This window comes from Cucurbita maxima, unplaced genomic scaffold (assembly GCF_002738345.1).
Source record: "Cucurbita maxima cultivar Rimu unplaced genomic scaffold, Cmax_1.0 Cma_Scf00018, whole genome shotgun sequence".
Taxonomy (NCBI): Eukaryota; Viridiplantae; Streptophyta; class Magnoliopsida; order Cucurbitales; family Cucurbitaceae; genus Cucurbita; species Cucurbita maxima.
Window position 1 is genome coordinate 3,940,696 of NW_019272034.1, and position 25,194 is coordinate 3,965,889.

The window sequence follows — 25,194 nt, forward strand, 5'->3', positions numbered from 1 at the left end:
TGGAGAGGAGAACAAAACACTCTTTGGGTGTGGAAACCTTCCCGTAAGCATTTTAAAACATTGAGGAAAAACCTCTTTTGGGTGTTTGGGTCGTTACATTTTCTTCAATTGAAAGTCTAAAGAGGACAATATTTGCTAACGGTGGATCTAGGTCGTTACATTGCAATATTAAAGTATCGATCTCGCCCAATTGTTCCAAATATTTGTTATGTTGTAGGGGAAGAAATGATGGTTAAAAATGTGGGAGGACAAAGGCTTTGCCAGAGGGAGTTGCCAATGTTCAAACCGGGAGACTGCCACAACACTCTGCCACCAAACTGCCAGACATACTGCAAGGAGAAAGTGGGAATCGAAGCTGACGGCGTTTGCGATGGTCCTCGTCATTGTCTTTGTACCTACCCTTGTCCAACTTGACTGTTAAATCGATCGTTATCACAGTTATCACAGTGTACTGATTGAACTAAATTAAATAATAGCTAAGTTTGATCGGTCTTCGATATTATCTTATAAAAATTTATATGTCGAACGTCCAAGTTGGTTGACTAGGTGAATAGCTAGCTCGTGTCTGTCCAGGACGTGTTGTTCATGACCGCATGTAGGATATTCCTTTCATGTTTGTCCAAGACGTGTGGTCCATGACTTCATGCCCGTTCCAAACCCTTTTTACATGCTTTCATTTTAGATATGTCTTTACTATAGTTAGATCGGTATGCCAACCTTAGAGGAGAGGAATAGAGTTTTAACGATAAAAATATTTAAGCGTTACAAACTTTTTAAAGATGGGTAGAAAATGATAATTAATATAACAAAATAATTCAAGTGATGATGCAATAAATCACAATAATAATTTTGAAATTAATTAGTAAAGAATTAGAAAATATGACTTCATAGTTTTAGAGTGGTTTGGTCAAACTCGACCTATATAGGGCCTCTTAGAAGTGAGGAGTGAAGAATTATTGGGACATTAAAAATACATAAATAATAATAAAAAATTAATTCATTTATTTAATATTTTATTATAAAAATAATAAAAACCAATGGGAATAACTTCTCAAATTTATTGTAAATATAATAACAATTATATTAATAAAAATTGGATAATGGAGAGATTCAAAATTATATTATATAAAAATAATTTGATTTTAAAATATAATAATTTGATTTTTCTTCAGCTACATCCATCACATTGGGTATGTTGTCTCGACTATAATATTTTTGTTTTAGCTCTGATTGAAGTGATTGAAAAGTCGTTGAAATCGTTATTCACAACCTTATATATGAAAGTAGGTTTGTTATCATTCAAACATCAATTAATTAATGATTAAAATTAATTAAAATGAGATTAAAAGACAAAAAAACCAACAACTATCTCATGTTATATCAATACAGAAGTGTATGATTGTTCACCAAAATCATGTCTACACTAGTTAGAGCTAAAACGCTCAAAATGTACTATATGGGATATGACTACAATTTATTTTCAATGTATTTCCTCGCACACGTTTTTAAAGCATTTCTCTTAAACGTGACTCGATACTTGAACATATGTCTGTAAAGTTTGAATTTCTCATGATTGACTTGTTCGTTGGGTTAGAACAAGTTTCGCACAATCACTGTCCTGTTGCTGTAAGAGTGTGACTTTGACACCTGATAGCTACGTGAACTTTATGACAATATTAACAAAGCATATAAAGATCAATATTTTAATTATACGGATATAATGATATATAATATATATTATTACAAATAAAATATTTTAATATATGAATCATTTAATTAATACTAAGTCAAATATTTAAATTTATAATTTTAAAAAACAGTTGGAAGCGTGTACGGATGGCGCGAGTGGTTGTGGTTTCAAAGCCAAGGCGCCGTCGCAGTGGCTTAACCCACGCCCACGGGCTTCAACCTGAATCCCTCAATGATTCTTTCACGGTCCACGAGACGCGTCGGTTGCACGTCGAAGACCAAGTATAACGGCCCCACGCGTCTTGTCTTCTCCGTTTTACTTTTATTTAACATTTTTCTGACTTTTCTTGAGAGACTATTTTTTATTATAAATATATTATTATTTTAATGAATTAATTTTATTGTTTGTATTTTAATATTTGAAATTATTAAAATTAGTTAAATAATCATGAAATACACTAATAGAATAATTTATTTTTGTAAAATTCGCCATGATAAATTAATTTGAAGTTTTATTAAAAAGTAAATGAATATATTTAAAATTTTAAAAGTATGAGAATTAAAATAGGTGGACGAAAATTTAATTTTAATTTTTTATATTTTATTCAAAATGAAATTAATACAAATATTTGGGCTTATCGAAATCATTGAATTTGAACATTTCTTACAACAATATTGAAAAAAATATCGAGTGTGACCTAATTATGGTTTTCGAATTAAAGTTTCGATTTTAACCCCGTATGTACAGTGCTATAGACTTCTTTTCTTTGAAGTAAGTCCCGATACTGTTTCAAAAATTAAGACATAACTTTTCAAAAAAATAATATAAATACTTCTCAATTTTATATTTTACTTAAAAAAAATCCTCTCTAAATTTTCAAAATTTTTAATTATACGTTCAAAAATATATTTACCATTAGATAAAACCCTTAAACCTTTAAAATATTTTAAAAATACTTTTAAATTTTTACATTTTCAATTTATTTTTATATTTTATTAAAAAAATTCAAAAATACCCGCCATTAATACAGTAACAAGTAATTTTTTAAATTTAAAAATATAAATATTACTTATAAAAAATTCATGAATATTTTTAAAATATAATAACGGTTCTGAAAATGTTCGTTATTTTAAAAAATATTAAAAATTTAACTATAATTTACCCACCTAAATAGTGTGAATAAAATTATAGGCTAAATATCTAAATATTTATCTTATAATAAAATATTAAATATAATTAAATATGAAATAGTATTTTTAAATATATTTTGTTTTTAAATTTTATTATTATTATTATTAATTTAGTAAAAAAAAAAATATTCGAAAGACCACCTGAATTTGGCTGCTACAATCGGTGCTAGTACTGGCAGATATTAATGGGTCAAACTCAACTATTTTACGACCTTTCTTAATTAAAAAAAAAAAAAAAAAAATTGAATAACTACCAATGAGTTTGACGCGGTTATTCCGCAAACCTTGAACCCTTATGTCAACGTCAACGGACCGTTACGCGCGTGTAATTCTCCTTTTACACGCACCTCAGCCCTCCCTGTTTATTAAAGGCCACGACGCGGGGCCCCATACGCAACACACACATTGCGGGAACAACCATCCATCCACTGCCACACAACCTTTCTCTTCTCAGATTCAAATTCCTCTGCCCCTCCCCCTCCCTCCTCTGCTCTCTCATAATCATAGTCCCGACCCGACGCCTACGGCGAGGAGGAGATATCATTTCCTCAATTCTTCCTATTTTTCTCCATTGATATGGGTCTCTTTTTCTCCAGGAACATCGCCAATTTTCTCCTCTCTTCTTTCTTCTCTTCTCAGAAATTCACTTCTCAGATCGAAAACGTCGTCTCTGTCGTCTCCGCTCGTACTGGACGTCATCGGCAGCGCTACAATCAAGAGTATCGCCTTGTTGTCGGGTACGTTTCTCCATTTCACCCTCTGATTTTTTTCTTCTAGGGTTTGTTGTTCTTATAAGTTGAGGCTCTGATTTTTGCAATTTATTCTTCTAGATGCATTCCTTATAGATATAAAGATGCTCTGAAATCGTTTTCGGTTGATAATATTGAAGTTCTTGGGATTAGTTCACAGAAAGGACAAGCGATGATGTTTCCGAAGGTATTATATCGATTCTTGCCGTCGATTATTCCGATTCGCTCTTTTGTACCGATTGTTTGATGATTTTGAAATTTCAGGGCGGTTGGGAGAACGACGAATCGATGGAGACTGCGGCTTTGAGAGAGACATTGGAGGAAGCTGGTGTGGTTGGCAACATCGAAGTTAGTAATTCGAATTTCTAGGGTTTCCATTGTTGATTCTGTCGAAGAAATTTTTGTTCATCCAAATTCGATTTTAATTTCCTTACAGAAAAGATTGGGCAAATGGTATTACAAGAGCAAGAACCAAGCGACGATGCATGAAGCCTACATGTTCCCGCTGCAGGTCACCAAACTACTGGAAAATTGGCCGGAGAAAGATTTCCGGAGGCGGGAATGGGTGAGTTCTGGCTTAAACTCTAATGAAAACCCTAAATGTTCTTCGTTCAAATCTAATTGAATTTCCCTTGGAACTTGTAGATGAGCGTGGAGAAAGCCAGAGAGGTTTGCCCTCAATGGATGAAAGAGGCTTTAGATTTATTGATTAGTCAACGAACAGAACTTGAGCAGAGCTTGGATGAAGAAGAAACCCCCTGTTCATAAACGTAGCAGTAGTTGTAGTCTTAGTGGTGGTCTATTTCTTGGGGAAGATCGGGGGATCGTTAAGCCATGTTTGAAATGACTTTTTAAGTAATTATTTTAGAGAGTCGTTCTAAATCCCTCGTAATTGAGGCATAAAAAAGGGTCAGGATCGAGGAAGGCGAGAGGTAATTGTGATTGCTTTGCTTGTTTAAGTGTCCTTCAAGGGCATAATGCCGTGCGGGGAAATAGACCATCTTGTAAATCACCCAATTCTTTCATTCAATTTAAATGATTCTTTCTTATCATTTTTGTGTTTTCGTTCCGTGGCTTGTACGTTGAATTGGGTCGGTTCGTAAAGTTACCTACAAATTGGTTTGAGTTGATTCGAATAAATCTAACTTATTGAATTCTACAATACTTTTTATTCACGACTTCTCGCAAACATCTCTAAAGATATGTGACAAAGAATGAGACTCGAGTGCACTAGAGTTGATGGCTTACTGTGCTTTTTCCTTGATCGTAACGGTATCAAATGCGATTCTATGCCTGGTCGTTTAAACCATATCTGCTTTAGCTCGATTGACAATTGAGCAATTAGGGTTAGTAGGTCGAGCTGCTTCGCCTCGCTCTTTTTCGAGTCGAGCTTCTTGATTCAAAAGTGAAAGAAAGAGAGTCAAAATCGCTGTCTCGAAGTTTCTCTCGCCAATGGAAATGGAATTGGACGAAGAATATGCTCGAACAATGATGAGGATGTCATTAGAAATTATGGATGGTTAGGTCATTTTCGAGATAAGGATATTTATTATGTTATGAACACCAGCGAGTCAGTAAAGATATTTATTATGCTCATGCAAGACCAGCGAAGGCGATGGTGACATGCTGTCTTGCCTAATATGCAACAAAGCCGCTGGGTTTCCAAAATTAATGAATATGGTGTTTTGCAGCATACTTATCCATTCTATATTTGGACCAATCCAAAATTTGGGTCGGTGATCCAAGCTATATAAATTTTGAGATCGTTTATCGGTAGGAGAAGGTAACAAAATATTTTTCATAAAGGTGTGAAACATCTTTCCGGTCAAAGCGGACAATATTTGTTAGTGGTGGCCTTGGGCTGTTACACATGGTATCAAAGTTGGACATAGAGTGTGTGCAATATTTGCTAACGGTGGCCTTGGGCTGTTACACATGGTATCAGAGTTAGATATAGAGTGTGTGCTAGTGAGGAGGCTACTTCTAAGAGCTACTTATAAGAGGTGAATTGTGAGATCGCACATTTATTGGAGAGAGAAATAACATTCCTTGTAACCGTGTATAAACCTCTCTCGACACACTATGATAAATAATTAGTTAAAAAATTATATATATCAACCATAAATGTTATATTAATAATTAAAATCTCATAAATATATGAATTATAAATGTTATATTAATAATTAAAATCTCATAAAATTTAAATATTAAACATTTACGAGCTACCACTCACCTCATCATCCGCTACAAACATTGAATATTATTAATTTATTTTTTTTAAAGGACAGTAGGATTAGGTTGAGTTGTAATTCTATTTTCAAGTTAGTCAGATCGACCTGAGGAAAAAAAATGTCAATCTGCAACTCGAATTGAATTTTTGTTTTTTCATAAATTTAACCCAACTCAAATCGGAAAAAAAAAAAGAAAAATAAACTCAATCCAAGTTTTATAGTTTGAGTGGAGTAGTCGAGTTGATTGTTTATTGAATTATATGAATACCATGATTCTATTTTATATATTTTAAATTTTATTTAATTTTAGTATTTTATATTTTCAAATGAATAAATTTTAATTTAGTCCTTCAAAATATATAAAATTAAAAATTAGATAATATTTTGTTCGGACCATACAAAACTAGAAAGAGTCGGATACGATTGTAAATGGGTAGCAAACACGAGTGTATGATGTCACAATCACATTCTAGCTGCAGCGAGACAACGATTGTGAGACACTTGTTATAGTCCAACAAAAAAGCCAACTGTATGAAATTCGCATTTTGCGAACAACATTAGCGTATGCTTAACTCTCGAGTCATGTTTTAGAAAATGCGAGCAAGGAAGTACGATTAAACATAATTTTAAAGAAAACAATGTTATAACCTAAAAGTGAGTAGGCAACAACGATTTTGATAGCCTTTAATGGATATAAGAAAAATTGACAACTAGTCACATCCCATTATAATACATCTTGAGGCATTTTAACCATATAAATATGATTTTAATGATGGGTCATACACCTCCATATGCACAACAACAAACCTTTTACAATGTTGCAGCCATGTTTGTCAGAGGTGTGGTGTTTGTTGGATGATGTTGGATGATGAAAGTCCCACATTGGTTAATTTAGGGAATTGTCATGGGTTTATAATCTAAAAATACACTCTCCATTGGTATGAGGCCTTTTGGGAAGTACAAAGCAAAGCCATGAGAGCTTACGCTCAAAGTGGACAATATCATACCATTGTGGAGAGTCGTGTTCGTCTAACATGGTATCAGAGCCATGCCCTAAACTTAGCCGTGTCAATAGATTGGCAAATCCTCGACAAAAAGGAGTCGAGCCTCCTTGAAGGTACGAAGGCAGTCAAAAATGACTAAGACTCCAAAGGAGTCAAGCCTCGATTAAGGGGAAGTGTTGGATGATGAAAGTCCCATCCCACATCGGTTAATTTAGGGAATGATCATGGGTTTATAATCTAAGAATACACTCTCCATTGGTATGAGGCCTTTTGGGGAAGCCCAAAGCAAAGCCATGAGAGCTTACGCTTAAGCTCTCAAAGTGGACAATATCATACCATTGTGGAGAGACGTGTTCGTCTAACAGTGTTTATGGCCACGTGTATATATATATATATTTTTTTTTGAGTTATCTTTATTATTTATTTATTATTAGTAATTTCTAGTATATCCCTGTTTTTATTAATACAAAAACCCTGAATCCTGATCATCCTCCTCGTGAAGGCCTGCGCTCCACCTCGAGCAACAATGGCACTTTTTTGCAGTCCTTGCAATGCCAAGCTTAACCCAAAACCTAAGATTCGACTACTTTCTATATCGGCAATTCCTAACGTCTTGAATTTTCGCAGTCCGCCTTCTATCAACTTCTGTTCCAGCTTGAACTATTCTGAATTTTCCTTCGTGGTTCGCCCGTTTAGGGGAAGGGATTTTCAAACCAGACGTCGGTTAACGTCTGTGTACTGTGGTGCAGCAGCAACAGGAGCCGCCGCTACTGATCACTATTCGACGTTGAATGTTAGCCGGAATGCCACATTGCAGGAAATAAAAGTCTCATATAAGAAACTCGCTCGCAAGGTATTTTTCCGTTTTGAATTCTGCTAATAGTATATTCTTGAGTTCTACGGGGCTTATTGGTCCCCTATGAAGCGAACTGGAGGGTTGAAAATCGAATGGAATTGAACTGTGGGAGGGATAATGAAAAACTAGATGAAATTTCAAGCGCTACGTATATGATATATGTTTTGCAATTTCCACCCTAAACCCTTAGAGCGAGAGAGAGATAAATTGAGGCATAAAGAGTTCTTGTTGAAATTTATGAAACTTCAAGAATTCAGCTGTTGGGACGGTGGGTAGTATTTTTAAGAAGTCAGTTTTGGCCAAGGTTCTTAAGAATCAACTTCTACTTAGTAGAAATTGAAAAATGGCAAATGTTGCCTGCTGTAACTTCTCATCAGGACAAACATTTTAGGACCATAGGTTTGTAAGGCCTTGTATAATATTCATTTGGTTTTTGGTTTTTAAAAATTAAGCATGTAAGTACCATTTCCTCTTATGGGGTTCTTTGCTTTGTTATTTACCTTTTACATGTATTCAAGAAACAAAATCAAGTTCTAAAAACTACAAAAATGTAGTTTTTGAAATCTTTTTTTTTTTGTTTTGGACTTTGGCTAAAAATTTAAATGTTCATTTAAGGAAGATTGGATGCACCGTTGGGAGAACATAAGTTAAATTTTCAAAAAATGAAAAACAAATAACCAAACGGTAATCAAACAGAGCCCTAAACAAAGGTGATTCAGTTTGCAAGGATGCTACATAGTAAGTTATTCATTTTATTAAAGTACACTAGAAAGGTAATCGCCTAAGAATGCTGTTGTTTAATAGCAGGCTCCAAAAATCATGTTTAAGCTAATTGGCTGCAAGCTGATAGAGCTAAAATCTAACAGGCTGACCAAGCATTTATCAACTTAATTAAAAGAATTGTTCATTTGGTTTTCGTAAGATTAAAAGGGAAGGCATTAGAGATTCTTTAGGCACACAAATAATATTATAAAGACTGGGAAAGGCTTTTTTGGGATAAGAGACAGAAATTCCATTACAGAAAGCGGGAGATACAACCAGGCAAGAAGTTAAGACATCTCCTTCTAGCCAATCAGAAGGGGTGATTTGAAAAAGGCCCCCAGTCCCAATTTATTACTAAATTATGTAGTTAAAGTTTGACAGGGAGGAGTTAAAGAACCGTACATTCTTCCAAAATCTCACTAAATTTTGTGTTAGCAATTATGCTGTTTCCTTTTATTTAAATCATCCATAAACTATTTCTGAATCTTTTATCCAAAGAACTTTAGCCTTTCCTTTAAGCCACTACGCCAATAGTTAGAACTCTGGCTGTAGGGCATGGGCACTTACTTTGTATTTGATAGTCTAGATGAGCTTTACTGGACAATGTCCCAAATGATTCCCCCCTTCTTTGTTTTTATTCTGATCAGTACCATCCCGATGTGAACAAGAACCCTGGATCAGAAGAGAAATTCAAAGAGATAAGTGCTGCATATGAGGTGAGAACTGAGACTCCTATTTGAGCATTCGTTCCTTGTGTTATTGCGTACATTTCATATTTTCTAACCATTTTATGGATCCTCTAATTGCTATCTCATCTTTCATCACGTTCTTCAAATTCCTTCTTGGTATTAAGAAGATTGATATTTAGTTTCTGATATTAAACACTCCAAGAGTCTTTTTTGAATCAACGATAAAAAGAGGGGAGGTCCAATCGGCCATATTTGTACACAACTTAACCGACTAATTCCCAAAGCTAACTAACCATGACCAATTAATTGATTGGATGGTAGTTTAACAAGGTAAGTGTTGGGGCCAATCTTGTCCTCAATAGGGAAAGGACCCATCTTTAATTTATAATGAACTCCAGAGGTAAATAAGACTTTTTTAAATGCACCATGACAAGGTCACAAACTTTGAAATCCACATCATGCTGATGTGCATATGCTCGAGCCTTATAGGAAGTGTTAGCCTCCTCAAGATGGAAACAAACCTCTTTATGTAATTCTTCAACCCAGTCAACCATGAGCTCAACCTTGACGATAAGATAGAAGAGGGGAAATTAGCAAGACCAAAAGTTAAATGAAGGATGCGAGTGTGTACAATCTCGACTAGAGACTTCCCTATGGGTTGTTGGCCATGTGGTTGAAAGAAATTTCGACTTGCACAAGAGAAGGATCCCATTGTCATGGTTCATCACCACTTAAGCAACGCAATAGGTTGCCAAGAGTTCTATTAATGATCTCATTTTGTCCATTCGCTTTTAGTTGACTACGGTGTTACAAAGAAGGTCCGTTACAAATCTTTTCCAATGAGATTGCAAAAAATAACTCATGAACTTGACATCTCTATCCTAAACAATAGTCTTAGGAATTCCATGAAGTCTAACAATCTCATGCAAAACAAGTTAGTAATATTCAAGGCATCATTAGTCTTTTAACAAACAATAAAATAAGCTATCTTGCTAAAACAACCAACCACAACTAAAATCGAGTCAAAACCACATTGAGATCTAGGTAAACCAAGTACAATGTCCATTGAAAGTTCAATGTGTATGGAATTAGGAACTGTTAGAGGGGAGTAAATTCGTGGATTTTGGCTTGAATCCCTTGAAGTTTGGCAGTTAAAACAACTTTTAACAAAGTAGCAACATCTTTTTTAATTTGTGGCCAAGACAACTTAGTAGAAAGGGCGGCGAGAGTTTTATCACGACTGAAACGATCAGCCCAGAACAAATGAGATTCATGTGAAGAAGTTTGATGAAAACAAATACATCACCTTTTGTTGCAAGAGTAATGTATATTACTCAATTTATTATTATTTATTAGAGAAGTACGTAGACCTAAGCTAATTCTCCATAGAATAGGAAAAGAATAATACAAAAAAGGAAGCAATGCAGAAAAGGAAACAATAGAAAATAGGCTAATTCCCTTATTTATGGTTATTCTTTCGACACTGTCCCTCACGATGGATACTAACTCATGAAATAGTAAGATGTGAAGTCTTTTTGTTAGAACATCTACAAGTTGAAGCTGTGAGGCACATAACTCATGTATACTATCCTCTTCTCTAATTTTTCTTTAATAAAATGACGAGCGACTTTAATATGCTTTGTCTTATTATGTTGGATAGGATTATGAGCAATATTGATGTCTGATTTGTTGTTGTCGTATAACTTTATCGAATATTTTCTCTTAATTTGTAAGTCATAATAAAAAATTATCTTAAACCATAAGAGCTCACATAATCCTTGTGCAATAGCTCGAAATTGTGATTCGACATATGTTCTAGCCACCACATTTTGCTTTTTACTCCTTTATGTCACCAAATTTCCTGTGTGAGAGAAGTGCAATACCCCGTAGTAGACCTTTTGTCCACTATTAATCCGATGTAGTTGGCGTTGGAGTAAGCTTATAATGCTAGGGAATTATTCCATTTGAGCTAAATTTCTTTTCCTAAAGTTCCTTTAAGGTAATGTAACACTCTATTGCTTGAAGGTTAAGCTCCCTTAGGTCATGCAGAAATTGGTTAATAACGCTCTCTGAGTATGCTATGTCCCATCTAGTGTGAGCTAGATATCCAAGCCTCCCCCTTAGCTTCTGTTACATCTCTCTATTCACCGAAAGTTCTTCTTTTAACTCTCCCAATTTCTGAAGTGGATCCATCGGCATTGATACAGGTTTACATATGCTTTTCCCTAATAAATTCATCACATATTTCTGTTGTGATATGGAAATTTCCTGAGCCGAGTATACTACTTAATGCCATTAAAGTATTTTAGGCTTCCAAGTTCTTTGATCTCGAATTCTCTTGTCAATTTCCTCATAAGTTCATTTTTTCTTCACTATCTCCAATGACTAAGATGTCATCTACATAAACTAGAAGCACTGTAACTCCCCTTGATTCTGAGCGTTTGATAAAGAGAGTGATTTCCTTGACTTTGCTTATACCTACAATCCTTTGTCAATCTTTCAAACTACGCCCTTGGTGATTGTTTTAGCCCGCACACCTTACTTCTCAAGCTCTCTTTTAACTCTAAGGGATGCTCATGTAGATTTCTTCATCTAGATCGCCGTTAAGGAACACATTCTTCACATCATACTGTGAAAGCAACCAATTTAAGTTGACAACCAAGGATAACAATATTCTTATGGTATTCATCTTTGCAATTGGGAAAAACATCTCCGGGTAATCTTATAACAATTAGATTTAGACTCACAATGGAACTTTTATGTGATGAGGATAATCTTTCAAGAGAAATATAGTTTGATAGAGAGTATAAAGGTTGTTTCATGCATTCTCTAGTATGTTTTTGGATAGCTATGGGATCTATCATCTATTGGTTCATTTAGAGTTCCAGTTTGTACCTGTGTTAGCATCTTCACTTTGTGTCAGATGTTTGGACTTGAATTGGTTTTGAAATGACTTTCCTCCTAGCATGTACTTGAGAGAAATGAATCTGATAGTGAAGGTAGATTGGATGATTCAGTAAGTGGCTCTAGTATGATTGGATCTTGGCTAGGTAAGTTGTGATTGGCATTGGTAGTAGGAGTGGACTGAATAGTTGTTGGTTCTGTCTCCAAGGGTTCAACTAGTATGTCAAGGTGTCCAATTGCTTCCCTCGGGCACTCTTCAATCACTTACGCTCCCCCTAAAGAGAGACTTTAGAGAAGAAAGGTTTATGCTTAGGGACTGTCACATCCATTGAGATGTAAGACTTCCTCGATATTGGATCGTAACATTTGTACCCATTTGGTAGAAGAATATCCTAAAAAGACATGCTTTATTGCTCTAGGATCGAGTTTGCCTCTTTGAGTCTTATGAACATGAACAAAGGTTGTGCACCCAAATATGTAAAATGTGAGTTCATTTGATGTATGAAAGTGAGGTTGAAATTGGTTGAGAACTTCGATTGGGGTTAGATTATTCAAAACATTAGATGACAAACGATTAATCATGTGGTAAGAACTACCTATGCCCAGTAAGACTGGCATTTTTCCATGAATAAGCAAGACTCGATTAGTGTTTCGAAGATGCCCATTTTTCCTCTTAGCCATTCCATTTTGCTGCGGTGTACAAGGACAAGAAGAGTCATGTATAATGCCTTAAGATTGAGATTGGAAGTATGAGGATAAAGTTTGATTGAAGTAAAATCTCTAGCACTTTTAGTTCTAAATGTTTTGGTTTTGATTCCAAATTGGGTCTAAATCATTGAGTAGACTATAGGAATAATAGTACTAGCATTAGGTTTTTGTTTGAGGAGAAATAACCACGAAATCGTTAATTAATGTGAGAAACCAACAATCACCTGAAATATTTGGAACAATTGAAGGTAGCCACATATCACTATGAATCAAATGAAAAGGAGTAGAGCTTTTATTATTACTGATGGGAAATGATAAACGTGTATGTTTCACAAATTTACATGTTTCACAGTGAAAGTTACGATCTTTTAATTCTTGAAACAAATTTGAAAACATAATTTTCAAAACTTTAAACGAGAGATGACCTATGTGAAGGTGATATAACTAAATCACATCTTTATTTTATGAACTAAGAAAGGACACAAGTGCAAGGCTTGTTATTCTCTCAAGGTGATGTAACTAAATCACATCTTTATTTTATGAACTAAGAAAGGACACAAGTGCAAGGCTTGTTATTCTCTCAGGTAATTGCAAGTAGTGTAGGTCTTTCAATTCCTTAGCAAGTCCAATTGTCCGTCTTCAGATCGGGTCTTGAAAAACATAACAGAATGAGGAGAAAATAACATTACAGTGACAGTCATGGATAAACTTTTATATAGAATGAGATTGGTAGATAGTTTTGGGCATGCAAGACATGTTTAGTGTAAGAGTTCGAGATAAATACATTGCCTTTTCCTACAATAATGACACTGGTCTCATTGCCATTGTAATTTTTCGATTGCTTAAGCATGGTCTATGTTTTGAAAAATCGCGAGTGAGGGGTCATGTGATCAGTTGCACTAGAGATTGATCTCTGAATTTTCCATGATAAACGGAGGGGAAGCCCAATGGTAGTTTGCAAATGAACCAACTAATTCCCAAAGCCAACTAACCATAACAAATTAATTGATTGGCTGGTAGTTTACACAGAATTAAAAGACTCTGAGTGTAAGAATGTTTTAAACCCCACAGTTACCAATATTAATTCTTAGTAACTAAGAGAAACATAAATTTAAACCTACATCAGTTTCTCATCCCTGATACATAGAATATAAATATTTCATTGTTCCATAATAATATGTTTTCTCTTTCTTTTTTCTTTTCCTTAAAGAGGTATAGTTGCTCCTTCCTGGTATGTAAATGTGTAAGAATGTTTTTTTCAACTCATTTTAGTTAATTGAAAGAAAAAATTCAACTCATTTTCTTCAGTATCTAATAGTGATCCACTGCTACGCATTTTTTTTTTTTTGCAATCATATGATAATGGAGCAGTTGTATAGGTCCTATCAGACGATGAGAAAAGATCTTTATATGATCAGTTCGGTGAGGCAGGTTTGCAGGGAGAATATGGCGTAAGGAGCAGTGGTTCACCCGGGGTAAGATTATTGCTTGCACTTAGCCCACAGGCCATCTGAAAAATTTATTGTCAAATTGCTTCGATTAATTTTTCTGTTGAATGATTCTTAATCATTTTGTTTATGGAATTTTTTTAGGTCGACCCCTTTGAAATTTTTGATGCATTCTTTGGCGGATCAGATGGACTTTATGGAGAAAGAGATGGAATTGGAGGCATCAATTTAAATAAGAGGAGCGGAAGAAACCAAAATCTTGATATTCAGTATGGCATCATTCTCATGTTATATCACTACTGGAACTAGTTAGTTGTATATTTAATCATTTATTTATATTCTTAAACTCCACCTTACCTAAGGGTTTGAAAATTTCACAAGAGCCAACAAGTAAGTATCGATATTACTTGGAGAGGAAATGACATTCTTGAAATTTGAACATAGGACCTTCTACTCTGATATTATTTTAAATTCTTGCTAGACCTAACAGCTTTAAATGATAGGTTACAATATATTTATTCTTTAACACTCCCATTATTAGTTAGCATGAGACTCCGAAGGTATCTCTGCCATTTGTATTCGACAATCAACAAAAGAATCCCAAGCTCATACAAAAGCTCCTAGCCAACAGTTTGAGAGGGCTGGAACTTCTTCCTATGGCCCTACCTCCACCCAAATACGCCCTTCCTTGACATTCTAACTGGTTGATCCCAGGGGAATTTCCTTTCCTACCTTCCTAGCATATGTATTAACAATTGGGGGCCTCACAAAGACTTTTATCATTTACGAGGCAGAATTATACATTGAAAAAGCTTTTGGACAGTTGACCGTTGATCTATGCTTGCTCTTATCATGGTTTTCTCTCTGTTAGTTTATATTAGTTGTAAATATCTTAATTAAGTGTAATCATTAATGATTTAACTCTCGAACTGATTGTGTACTCTCTCATATCTGTATGTATTTGTAAATTATATGATATGTGCTTATAAATAGTCTGAGTCGTACATTCTTTTTTTGTATTTTTAACCTTACAGTTATGACCTGCACTTAAGCTTTGAAGAATCAGTGTTTGGAGGGGAGAAGGAAATTCAACTTTTTTGTTTTGAGGCGTGTGAAAACTGTGATGGAACGGGTGCTAAAACAAGTAATTGCATAAAAGTGTGCGCCAGTTGTCATGGAAAAGGAGGAGTTGTCCAAACTCAGAGAACACCATTTGGAATGATGTCTCAGGTAGTTGAACATCTATATAATGAAAATTGATGTTTTGGATTGAAAAAGAACGTCAAACTTAATATTTTTTCTCTAACACCCAAGTTGATTTATTTAGAGCTGAAGCTGATTACTTTTATGCTGAAACATTCTTTGTTGAACACAATCATGTCTGTAATAAGTTGATATTAATATTTTGTTTTCTAAAGAAAATATATTTAAATGAAATAATATCAAGGGGCAGAATCCTATGCCAAGGGAATTACTAAAAAACTATTATTATCACGTTTATTATTATTTATTGTATTTTAAATGAATGATGTTTTGTTTCAAAGACTTGGATAGTGATAGAAGGCACCGGTGTTTTTTTACGCCTTTTATAAAAAATAAGAATGGGATATAGAAGGGTAAGTGAGATTTTGTTTGGGGGGGAGAGAGAGTTTACGTGACCAGAAGATGTAAATATGCTGCAAGTAGAGCTGAGTGTTAAATAAGTTAAAGCCATGGTGGTCAGAAAATTGTCTTTTGCAATTTTTTAGATGCACGCAAACTAGCTTGAATACTCATGGATATTAATAAAATATCCCTCACAGATATACCAAAATATCCCTCATAGATATACCAAAAGAGAGTAAATATGATGCCAGTAGGAAGTGTATATATGAACAATCTACTGTGAGATTCAGCAAAGTTAGGAGTTTAACTGAACTATCCATCTCTTATAGATATATAGAAAAGATAGTGCTAAAGTATCTTATAAATATCACTTGTATATGAGTGATAAGATAGACAATAGTTGTATCCCTTTGCCGAATCTTTTTTTTTTCTTTTGCTTCTTTTTCACTCTCCTTCCTTTCCATCTTCAACTGAATAGTGAGATATTTGGTTCTTTGATCTACATTTACCGATCAGAATAAAATTGCCAAGCATCATATTGTTTTATACAATTGTTGACTTACTCTCCACTGCTCATTTGTTGATACTAGAGGTAATTCGTAGTCTTTTAGACTGTGTTATTGAGTTTTCATATGATTGACACTGACCTAAGCTGGAAATTATTTTACATGGTTACTGTGAAATCATCAGTTAACGCAAAGGCATAAGTTGGTTGAATTGAGTACGTTTAATCTTTTGTACATATTCTTCACTTCCTCACTCATGGGTTTAGACTAAGCTTTAGCATGTGATTATCAATATTAATTGGAGAGAAGATAACGTTACAGAGTTCAAATGCATGACCTCTCTCTATAGTACTATGTCAGGATATATTTAATATTTTATACACATTATTACCGATTATAGTAAACGTTAGAAGGAAGATGACCAAAATCTGATTCTTAATTGTAATGCTTGAACTTCATAACCATGTAAAATTTCCCATTTTGGTTTCTTATAAATTTCATGTGATATAATGAATTTTGGATTTAGCCTACTAGATTTACCTTAAGATCGTTGTTCTGTGACATCTTAGGTGTCTACTTGTTCAGAGTGTGGTGGAGATGGTAAGGTAATAACAGAGTTATGCCAAAGCTGTGGTGGCAGTGGTCAAATGAAATCATTTAGAAAAATGGATATAGTAGTCCCACCGGGCGTCAGTGATGGAGCTACAATGCGAATTCAAAGAGAGGGCAGTTTTGATAAGAAAAGGTAAATATATTCTTTCTTCAAAATTAAAGCTGCTGCTGGTTTGGCCGAATAATGATATTTTTCTAATAATCTAACCCCTTTTGTAAATATTCTCTCTCGATGTTACTAACTCGATGGAGATCCATCTTGTAACTCAACAGCTCTTTTTTTTTTCTTTTTTCTTTTTTTGGAATGGATTTTAGGTTCTTATTAAAAATTTGCTACAATGACGATGATAATTAATTGATAACAATAAAAAATAAAAATTGTGCAACACTTATTCGAGCAATATGATTGTTGTCACAATTTGATTATTTCCCAAGTACTATTAGGACAATGGTTAAGGGTGAGTTATGTTGTAGTGGAAGCAAGATCAGTCACACTCACACACCCACATATAAAACTAAACAAAGAGACACCAAGATTTATGTGGTTTGGAGAGAAGAAATTCTCTTACGTCCACGGACGACAACCAATCACTATAACCAAAGTATTTACAAATATATGTTTTACACTCTCACACTACAAAGTCTCACTTACAAAGTTTCTCCCAATTGCCTCTAGACACAAAATGAAACTCGCTCTATGTCTTTTAACAATGCTAGACAAACTTTTATATAAGTATAACAATACTAATGCTCATACATGAATCAAGATAATTCATGCACCAATATGGGAGATGGACCAAATGAATTTGATAGATTCTTGAATCAAAATGGGGAATGTACCAAAAATATTTATGAACTCAAAAGATCCATGAACCAAATCTTCATGACAATTCTTCCATTCTTGTCAAATTGATTCATTTTTTTCAGTATGTTCTTCAAAATATCTGATTTACCCCAAATTCTTGATTCTTACAAATTCAAAAAATGTGTACATGAAAATAGTCAATTAAATCTCAAAACTAGTAATAGTAGACGCTAAAAATAGCTGTGGTATGAACTCTTCACCATAGAGTCGTCCATATTGATAGCATTCCTAGTTTTGTTGTTGGAGTTTGGGACTGTGATGCCATATTAGACGAATTGAGGTTACAATTAATATGAGCACCACTCATGAAGATTCAAGTTAAAAATCATCCTTGCAACATGAAATTTCAAGTGGGAGACTTGGCTTTCCTTTGAGAGGTGCAATTGTACGGGCAGTGTTCCTTCATTCCCAAATTCATTGAGAAACTTGCTCCTTGCTACTATGGTTCTTATGCTGGTATGGAGAGAATTTAAAAGAGGGCGTATTGTTACTCTTACAAACTACTAACAAATTGATTATCTTGTGTCTATATCTAGCACCTATCTAGGTCCCCTCCTCAATGATTAGCCTCTCTCATTTTGGGCTCCCATCACTGAGAAGGTGAAAAGAAGGCTTCAAGGATGAAAAAATTCTCATGTTTCAAAGAGACATAGGCGCACTCTAATCAACCTCCCTATTTATTACTTTTCTCTATCTAGCATTCGCTCCAAGGTTGGGTCTGTCGAAGGATTAGCCTTAAGTTAGGAGATATTTGTGTAATTCATGAGTTAGTATCTAAGTTGAGAATGAATAATATCTATTACTCAGTTTGAGGGGGAGTGTCAAATGATATTTGTGTAATCCCATTGAATAAGAAAGTAGTTGACATCCTAATTTGTTTGGTTGAATTTATTTAGATTTAGTTATCTAGTATCTGTTACCTAGTATCTAGGGTATTTAGATTATTTAGATTATCTAGTAATTTAGATTTAGTTAGCCTTTCTCCCTTATAAAAGGGATATGTAATTGAATGGAAAAAAAATAAAAGAAAGACACCATGCTAATTTAGACTTGCAACACGATCAACTAAAGAAGATTTTTAAAAACTTCCTTTGCTATGGTAGCAATGATATAGGGGTTCTCACCTCCTCAATTGAGATATTGTCGAGCCATCCATTGCTGAAGGTGGCTGGGTATTCTTAGATTCAGCAAAAGCCTCACGCCCAGCTATCCATATGGATTTGGCATTCTCATTAAAAAGGAGATCCTTGAAGGAGAATCATTGCTACAAAATATGGTACCTCTCACTTTGGTATCAAGCCCAGGAAAAATCAATTCGCTCTTCAGCTCATGGACATTCATTATGAAGCAAAAGGACCTCATTTTCAGCCGATACTCCTGCAAAATCAGAAATGGTTCATCTAACTTGTTTTGTCAAATACTTGGGTTGGAGTAAAACCTCTTTATATTTCTTATCCCATGCTTTATGTCTATCCAGTAAAAGGAAGCATCTATTTGGAAGACTTAGGATGACTGAAATGATTGTTGGGGCCTAGGCTGGAGAAGACACCTAAAAGAAGGAAAAAAAATCAATGAATGGGCATTGCTATCCCACCTTATCAACCATTCACCCGTCTTAAAGGAAGACTTCTGGATTGGAAATAAAGGAACAAATGGCCTTCTCAACTAAAACTCTATCTATAGACCTTGCAACTAGCGGTTTCAAAGGCAACGCATCCATTTTTCTCTAAATTGGAAAAGGAACTCCCCAAAGAAGGTCAAAATCTTCATTTGGAAGCTTAGTCACTTGCATTAATACCGTGACAAGCTGCTATTCTAGAATCTCATGGTTTTCGATCTCCCATTGCTTGTGCGCCATGTGCAAAAATGCATGAAAAGTGAAAAGGCACCTGCTTAGTACTTGTCCTTTTGCTAAGGCCTTCTGGGACCAAATTTTATCAAGTTCACTTGGTCTACTACTTTGCCTGGAGATCCACTTTTATTGATTGCCTCTGTTTTTTTGGTCATTTGTTTAAGGGGGAGAAAGAAATCCTTCGAACCAACTTCATCAGAACCATAGTCCAGTTGGTACTAGAGGAACAATCAGGGTTTTAAGGACAGAGATATGGTAATTAATTAATTAGTTAATTTTTTATTCATTAGGATGTTTGGCTTTATCATGGTGTAAAATTATTCTTTAATTCCTTTGCGTGGGGTGTGTTTAACTTTTTATAACAAAGTTTTGTCAAACTTTATACTATTTGTCTCTTTTTCTAATGCCCTCTCAGGTGAGTTTGGAATTGGAGCGTTTGATGTGTAATTCCTTTTGGGAAGGTAATGATGGTAGTAAGATTAATCATTTTGGGCAATGGAATTTAGCATCTCAAGCTCAAGGTGATAGAGGTTTCGGCATTGGAGCTCTTAAACGTGTAGAAATTTAGCACCTGTTGCTCAATAGGGTAGCTTCATTCGTTTTGGCAAAGTGTGATTATTAATATCCTTGGACATTCTCGATCAGGTTGTTATTCTACTCTTTCTTTTAGCTTTCTCCTGTTATAAACAACAAGTTTTCTTAGGTGACATGCCCTATTTTTTTTTTCATTTCTGGAGATGTCATTGGTGAATCGCTCAAATTGCTCAAGGTTTCAGTTTACAAATCTGATCTTGGTATGCTAGGAAGGAAAGGGACGCATATTGGCCATAGTTGATAGGTTAGTACCATTTGTAAAGGGGGACCCACATGGAGACCCTTTGGAGACCCTTTCAGGAATTTATTTTCCTTACTGGTTATGTTTTTTTTTTCTTTTCTTCTCTATCATTTCTTGAGGTGCTGTCGACTGTAAAACTGAACCCCAGTTATCCAAGATATTCCTAAAAGAGAAATTAATTAATAAAGAAATTAAGGAATTCCAACTAGATGCTTTATGTTTTGCTACATAAGAGGTGGAGTGTTGTCTACTGTGAAATATGTTCTCTTTGCTGGTCTCTAAGTGGCTGGATCATCCTTGTCACTGGGGTTCAAAACCTGTTCTAATCGAAGTCCCTTTTTATTCTCTCTGAAATTTAGTATAGATTACTGTTCATCTCATGCCATACCTTATTTCATATTATTTAAAATAGTATTCCATTATATTTTATGTCCAAGGTTGTAATCTTGTGAAATCAGTTTCATAGTTTTTTCTCCTTTTTCTGATCTTCTTTCCTTTGGCAGGAAAATGGCTGGTAACCTGTATATCACGCTCCATGTAAATGAAAAGCATGGAATTCGGAGAGATGGTATTCATCTGTACTCCAACATTAGCATTGACTATACAGAGGCAATTTTAGGTACTATTGTGAAGGTAAGTTAAAATTATTGATTGGAACTAAAAAAGAGTCTGAATGCAATCATTAATTTTTTCTTCTCTATAATTTGTGGTTGGACATAAGAAAGAGTGTTAACTTGTCATAGTCCTTACCATTGGTTTAATTTTAACAAATAGATAATGTGGTCTCAAGTATGTATATAATTATATTAACATGAGTATGTATTTAAACCAAATATATTGGAGATGAGTATTAGGTAAGCAATTATTAGGTAATAGAATAGTATACTAAGCAATGGCTGATCCATAACTTGTCTCGAAGAACTTCATATATTTTGATATTAGTTTGTTTAATAAAAAATAGGAAAGACGTGTAGTTTTTTTTTCCTATTAAAATTTAGGGACTAGAAATGGACATTTTCTAAAATGTGGAGACTAAAGTGGAATAAACTTGAATGTTCAGGGATTAAAATGAATCTTGAATTTCTCTCTTTCTTCCTTGGTGTGTGTATGTTGATCCTTCTGAGAAGAACACTTGGTAAAATACCTAAAACTTTACAGTATATTTTAGAGGACTGCAGTTGCTATCAACACAAATGAAAAAGTATTGAGTTATTTAATTACTTCAGGTTGAAACTGTTGAAGGCTTGAAAGACCTTCGAATACCTGCTGGAGTTCAGCCCGGGGACAAAGTTAGCTTGTCAAGAATGGGGGTTCCAAATATAAATAAACCTTCTGTTCGTGGTGATCATCTGTTTATCGTGAATGTTCAGATTCCAACAAGCATCAGGTTCAGTGTTTTACCATTCTTGAGTTGTTAGTTTTTTTATTGAACATGGTATTCCAATCTGAAACTACCAACTGAAATCCTAGCTATTATATCAACATATTGATTTGTATCTTTGGCTAGAGGATGAGGGTTACGTGCTAGGAACTGAATCCCTACCCACCCAAAAAGAAACCAACAGAGATGAAAAAGAGTAAAAGGAATGTGAGAAACACCATTGAACAGCTTAAAGCTCCATTCATAATTCCATGTTCTGTCATGCCACTTGAAATGTTTGTTTCCACTAAATTTAACGTAAAAGTTGTTGTGTTGGTTAAATGACCGAAGCAGTATGTTATGATTTTTAATAAGGTTTTTAAAAGCCTCAAAAGGCATTTGCGTAATGGCACACTGCCCTGGCATAGATGAAGTGTCTTGTGTGAACTTTTTTAATTTAGGTACAACATTCTTTTAGTAAACTGGGGTAAATTCAAATAATTTCTTCTTAAAAAAGTACAAAAAACAATCATGGGTTCATGTACTTCATTTTACCATATCACATGAGGTGCGCTCTCACGTGGGGGAGCATGGAAATGAAACTGAAGAGGAAGATATAGATGGCTATACATCTTAATGATGGGAAAATCCACTGGGGAGTTATTTAGTGATGTTGAGTTGTAAATTCTAAGCTTTGCAATGTGATCTTCTGGACTCTTTGGTGTTGGAAGGTTCACAATGCATGAACTTTGTTCTTTCTGCATTGTGGTTAGTCCTAGAGGACTGTTGCATTTCAGTACATTTCATTCTTATTGAGTTTTAAGGCCTTCTAAGGGATGTCATTTGCTCTCTTCTTGGACTTCTGAAATAGTTTACATCCATTTGGAGAATAATTTTATTCAAGAAAACTTCCATATTTACACGTCTAATATTGTATTGAGTTTCAATATTATACCATATTTTGAAAATAGTAATTTCAGATTTTTCTTTCGCGAGGAACATCCAACTTATTCTAGTATGGTTATCCTGCATCAGTTGCATTTTTTTAAAAAATATTTTTTTTCGTGTGGTCGTCCATGATACATCATGAGGTAACATCGAGAAAAGATTAGATGTCCATACATCATGAGGTAACGTCGAGAAAAGATTAGATGTCCTATACTCATGGGAAGTTTAGTATGGACACGTCTAGATCATCAACCTATTTCACCTGGAATAATAGGATCTTTATTGAACATATGAGAATATGATTTGAGATGCTCAAAATTTAAATGATCCAATCTTTAGTATTAACATTACTTCCTCACATTTTTAGATGGCGAGATTAGTTTTCTCATCATTCGATTTATTTTGGAAAGGCTTACTGATTTAAACTTCTTTTTTCCTGTTCTTCAGTATAGTAGACAATTTGTTATAACATCTTATGTACATTAGCGAATTGTTTTTAACATGTAATTTTTCAAGTTCGCTGAAAAAAAATGTTATACAACTGACTCTCAACTCTGGATTTATTGAACATACTATTAGAGTAGTTTTCTTTCTTTTTGTTTTTTGGATAAGAAACGGTCGATATATTGATTCAGATTTTTTAAAGTATAAAGTCTGGCTAAATTTCTTGTTCATGGATCATTCATGCCTTACTTAAACGGAAAGGTTATATTCAGTTGGATCCAGATTGATTTGGTTTTCTCATACTAAAATGTCGTTGTAATCACTTGAGATGTTCACTGCTGAAAAGATATAGAATTGCTGTCAGATACATTTGTTCACTGATCCACTTTCCTTTCTTCGGTTACAATTTATATAATTTGTTTTTTTCTTTGGGATTTTCATGTTATGGTAAATGCAGCGACAAAGAACGCGCAATCATTAAAGAACTGGCTTTGCTCAAGGCATCTAGTAACGGTACTAGACCACTGGTTACCATTTTCATTTTTGTCGATTAGTTAAACATTTTTAAAATCCTATTCAGTTCCTGATTTTCATAATCATTTTATTTTGGTCATACTTTCAAACATTCCATTAAGATTTTTGAATTTTGCGTAAAAGTTCTTTCTGGTTCTTGTTATAAAATTTGTATAATGTATATTTCTGTTGTCATTAGAATTTTGTGATACATTTAATAGAAATCTTACATGCCTGTCATATCAACTTGTGTTTTATGTCAAATAAATTGGATTGGTATCTGATTCAAAGTTTAAATACCCTATGATTTACATTGAATGCAATATTAAAAAATTCAATGGCAAATATCAAAATAGATTCTTATGGAAGTTGAAAAACCAAAAGAGGATATTTTGCAACATGTTCCAGCGATAGTAACTGAATTTCATGGAAATTTTCATGTGATGCAGGTACACACGAAAACGAAGGAAATCTTGCTTCAAGCCAGGCAGCTAAGCGTAAAGCACCATTCTGGTCTTCATTCAAGAACTTCGTTGGGTATTATTCAGTGAAGATCTTTCCTTTTTATTCAACTCTTTTATAAGATCAAGCATGTTTTTACTTTGATATTGCTCATGTTTCCAAGAACTGATCGTACAAAATTTTAAAATTTCAGGTATTATGGATGTATAGATATTAATTTCTTTTTCTGATTCCTCTCAGCTTGAACTTATCTTATAAGCCCTCATGAGTTGCTCCTCTTTTTCCCAGTAAAAAACAGCCCCGGGAACGATTTGCTTCGATTGCCATGGCGATACCAAAACCGTCCTTTTGTAGGCCTTTGAAGGTGCATTCTTCTTACACAGACTCACTCATAGTAGCTTTAATACTAACTTCACTCTTCTCCTTCATCGGGAGAAATTACTTCTGGGCATTTTTACGAGGAAGATCCCAATCATCTCCTACTCTTGGTGGAAGAACAAGAAGTTCTTAGATATATATTGACAGACCAAGAGGGGCAAGAGCAAGACCCTTGATTTCTTCTACCGTAGAACTTTAGTACACAAACTTTATTCAGGTGATTGAAGGGTTGCCACCTGAGTTCAATTTATTGTTATAATAGCCTGTAATCGCCGGTGGGGGTACCCCACGAGGGAGGGGCATTAGATATGGGCCTGCGCAATGCTCAGATGAGATATAAGGAAAATGGAAGTATTACCAGAAAAGCACTCATTTATGAGTTGCTATTAAAAACAATGAGGGATGTATTTTTTCCCCCCCTCCTTTTCAGATTGGCAAAATGAGGACTTGTAATATACAGAAAGCAAGGACTCTGAAGAGCTCGATTTTAAAGGAAGTTTACAAAAGAGTCAATTTTTTCACGTGCCCTGACGTGTATAGTATATATATATATATATATATATATATATGTATTTTTTTTTTT

General features: G+C 34.4%; 2 protein-coding genes across 2 annotated transcripts; both read left to right on the forward strand.

The window, feature by feature from the left end:
• The first annotated feature begins 3,282 nt into the window (after positions 1 to 3,282).
• On the forward strand, positions 3,283 to 4,681 carry LOC111493314 (nudix hydrolase 18, mitochondrial-like). Its single transcript, XM_023142971.1, has 5 exons — positions 3,283 to 3,617; positions 3,711 to 3,816; positions 3,894 to 3,977; positions 4,066 to 4,194; positions 4,275 to 4,681. The coding sequence occupies exons 1-5, from the start codon at positions 3,457 to 3,459 to the stop codon at positions 4,395 to 4,397; spliced, it is 603 nt and encodes a 200-aa protein (XP_022998739.1). The 5' UTR covers positions 3,283 to 3,456; the 3' UTR covers positions 4,398 to 4,681.
• Positions 4,682 to 7,315: 2,634 nt separating this feature from the next.
• LOC111493340 (chaperone protein DnaJ 1) lies at positions 7,316 to 25,132 on the forward strand. The gene is made up of 11 exons (XM_023143003.1): positions 7,316 to 7,717; positions 9,130 to 9,198; positions 14,163 to 14,258; positions 14,376 to 14,500; positions 15,266 to 15,461; positions 16,912 to 17,087; positions 21,010 to 21,139; positions 21,733 to 21,893; positions 23,716 to 23,771; positions 24,221 to 24,308; positions 24,522 to 25,132. Exons 1-11 carry the CDS (start codon positions 7,391 to 7,393, stop codon positions 24,742 to 24,744), a joined length of 1,647 nt encoding a protein of 548 aa, XP_022998771.1. The 5' UTR covers positions 7,316 to 7,390; the 3' UTR covers positions 24,745 to 25,132.
• The last annotated feature ends 62 nt before the right edge of the window (positions 25,133 to 25,194 follow it).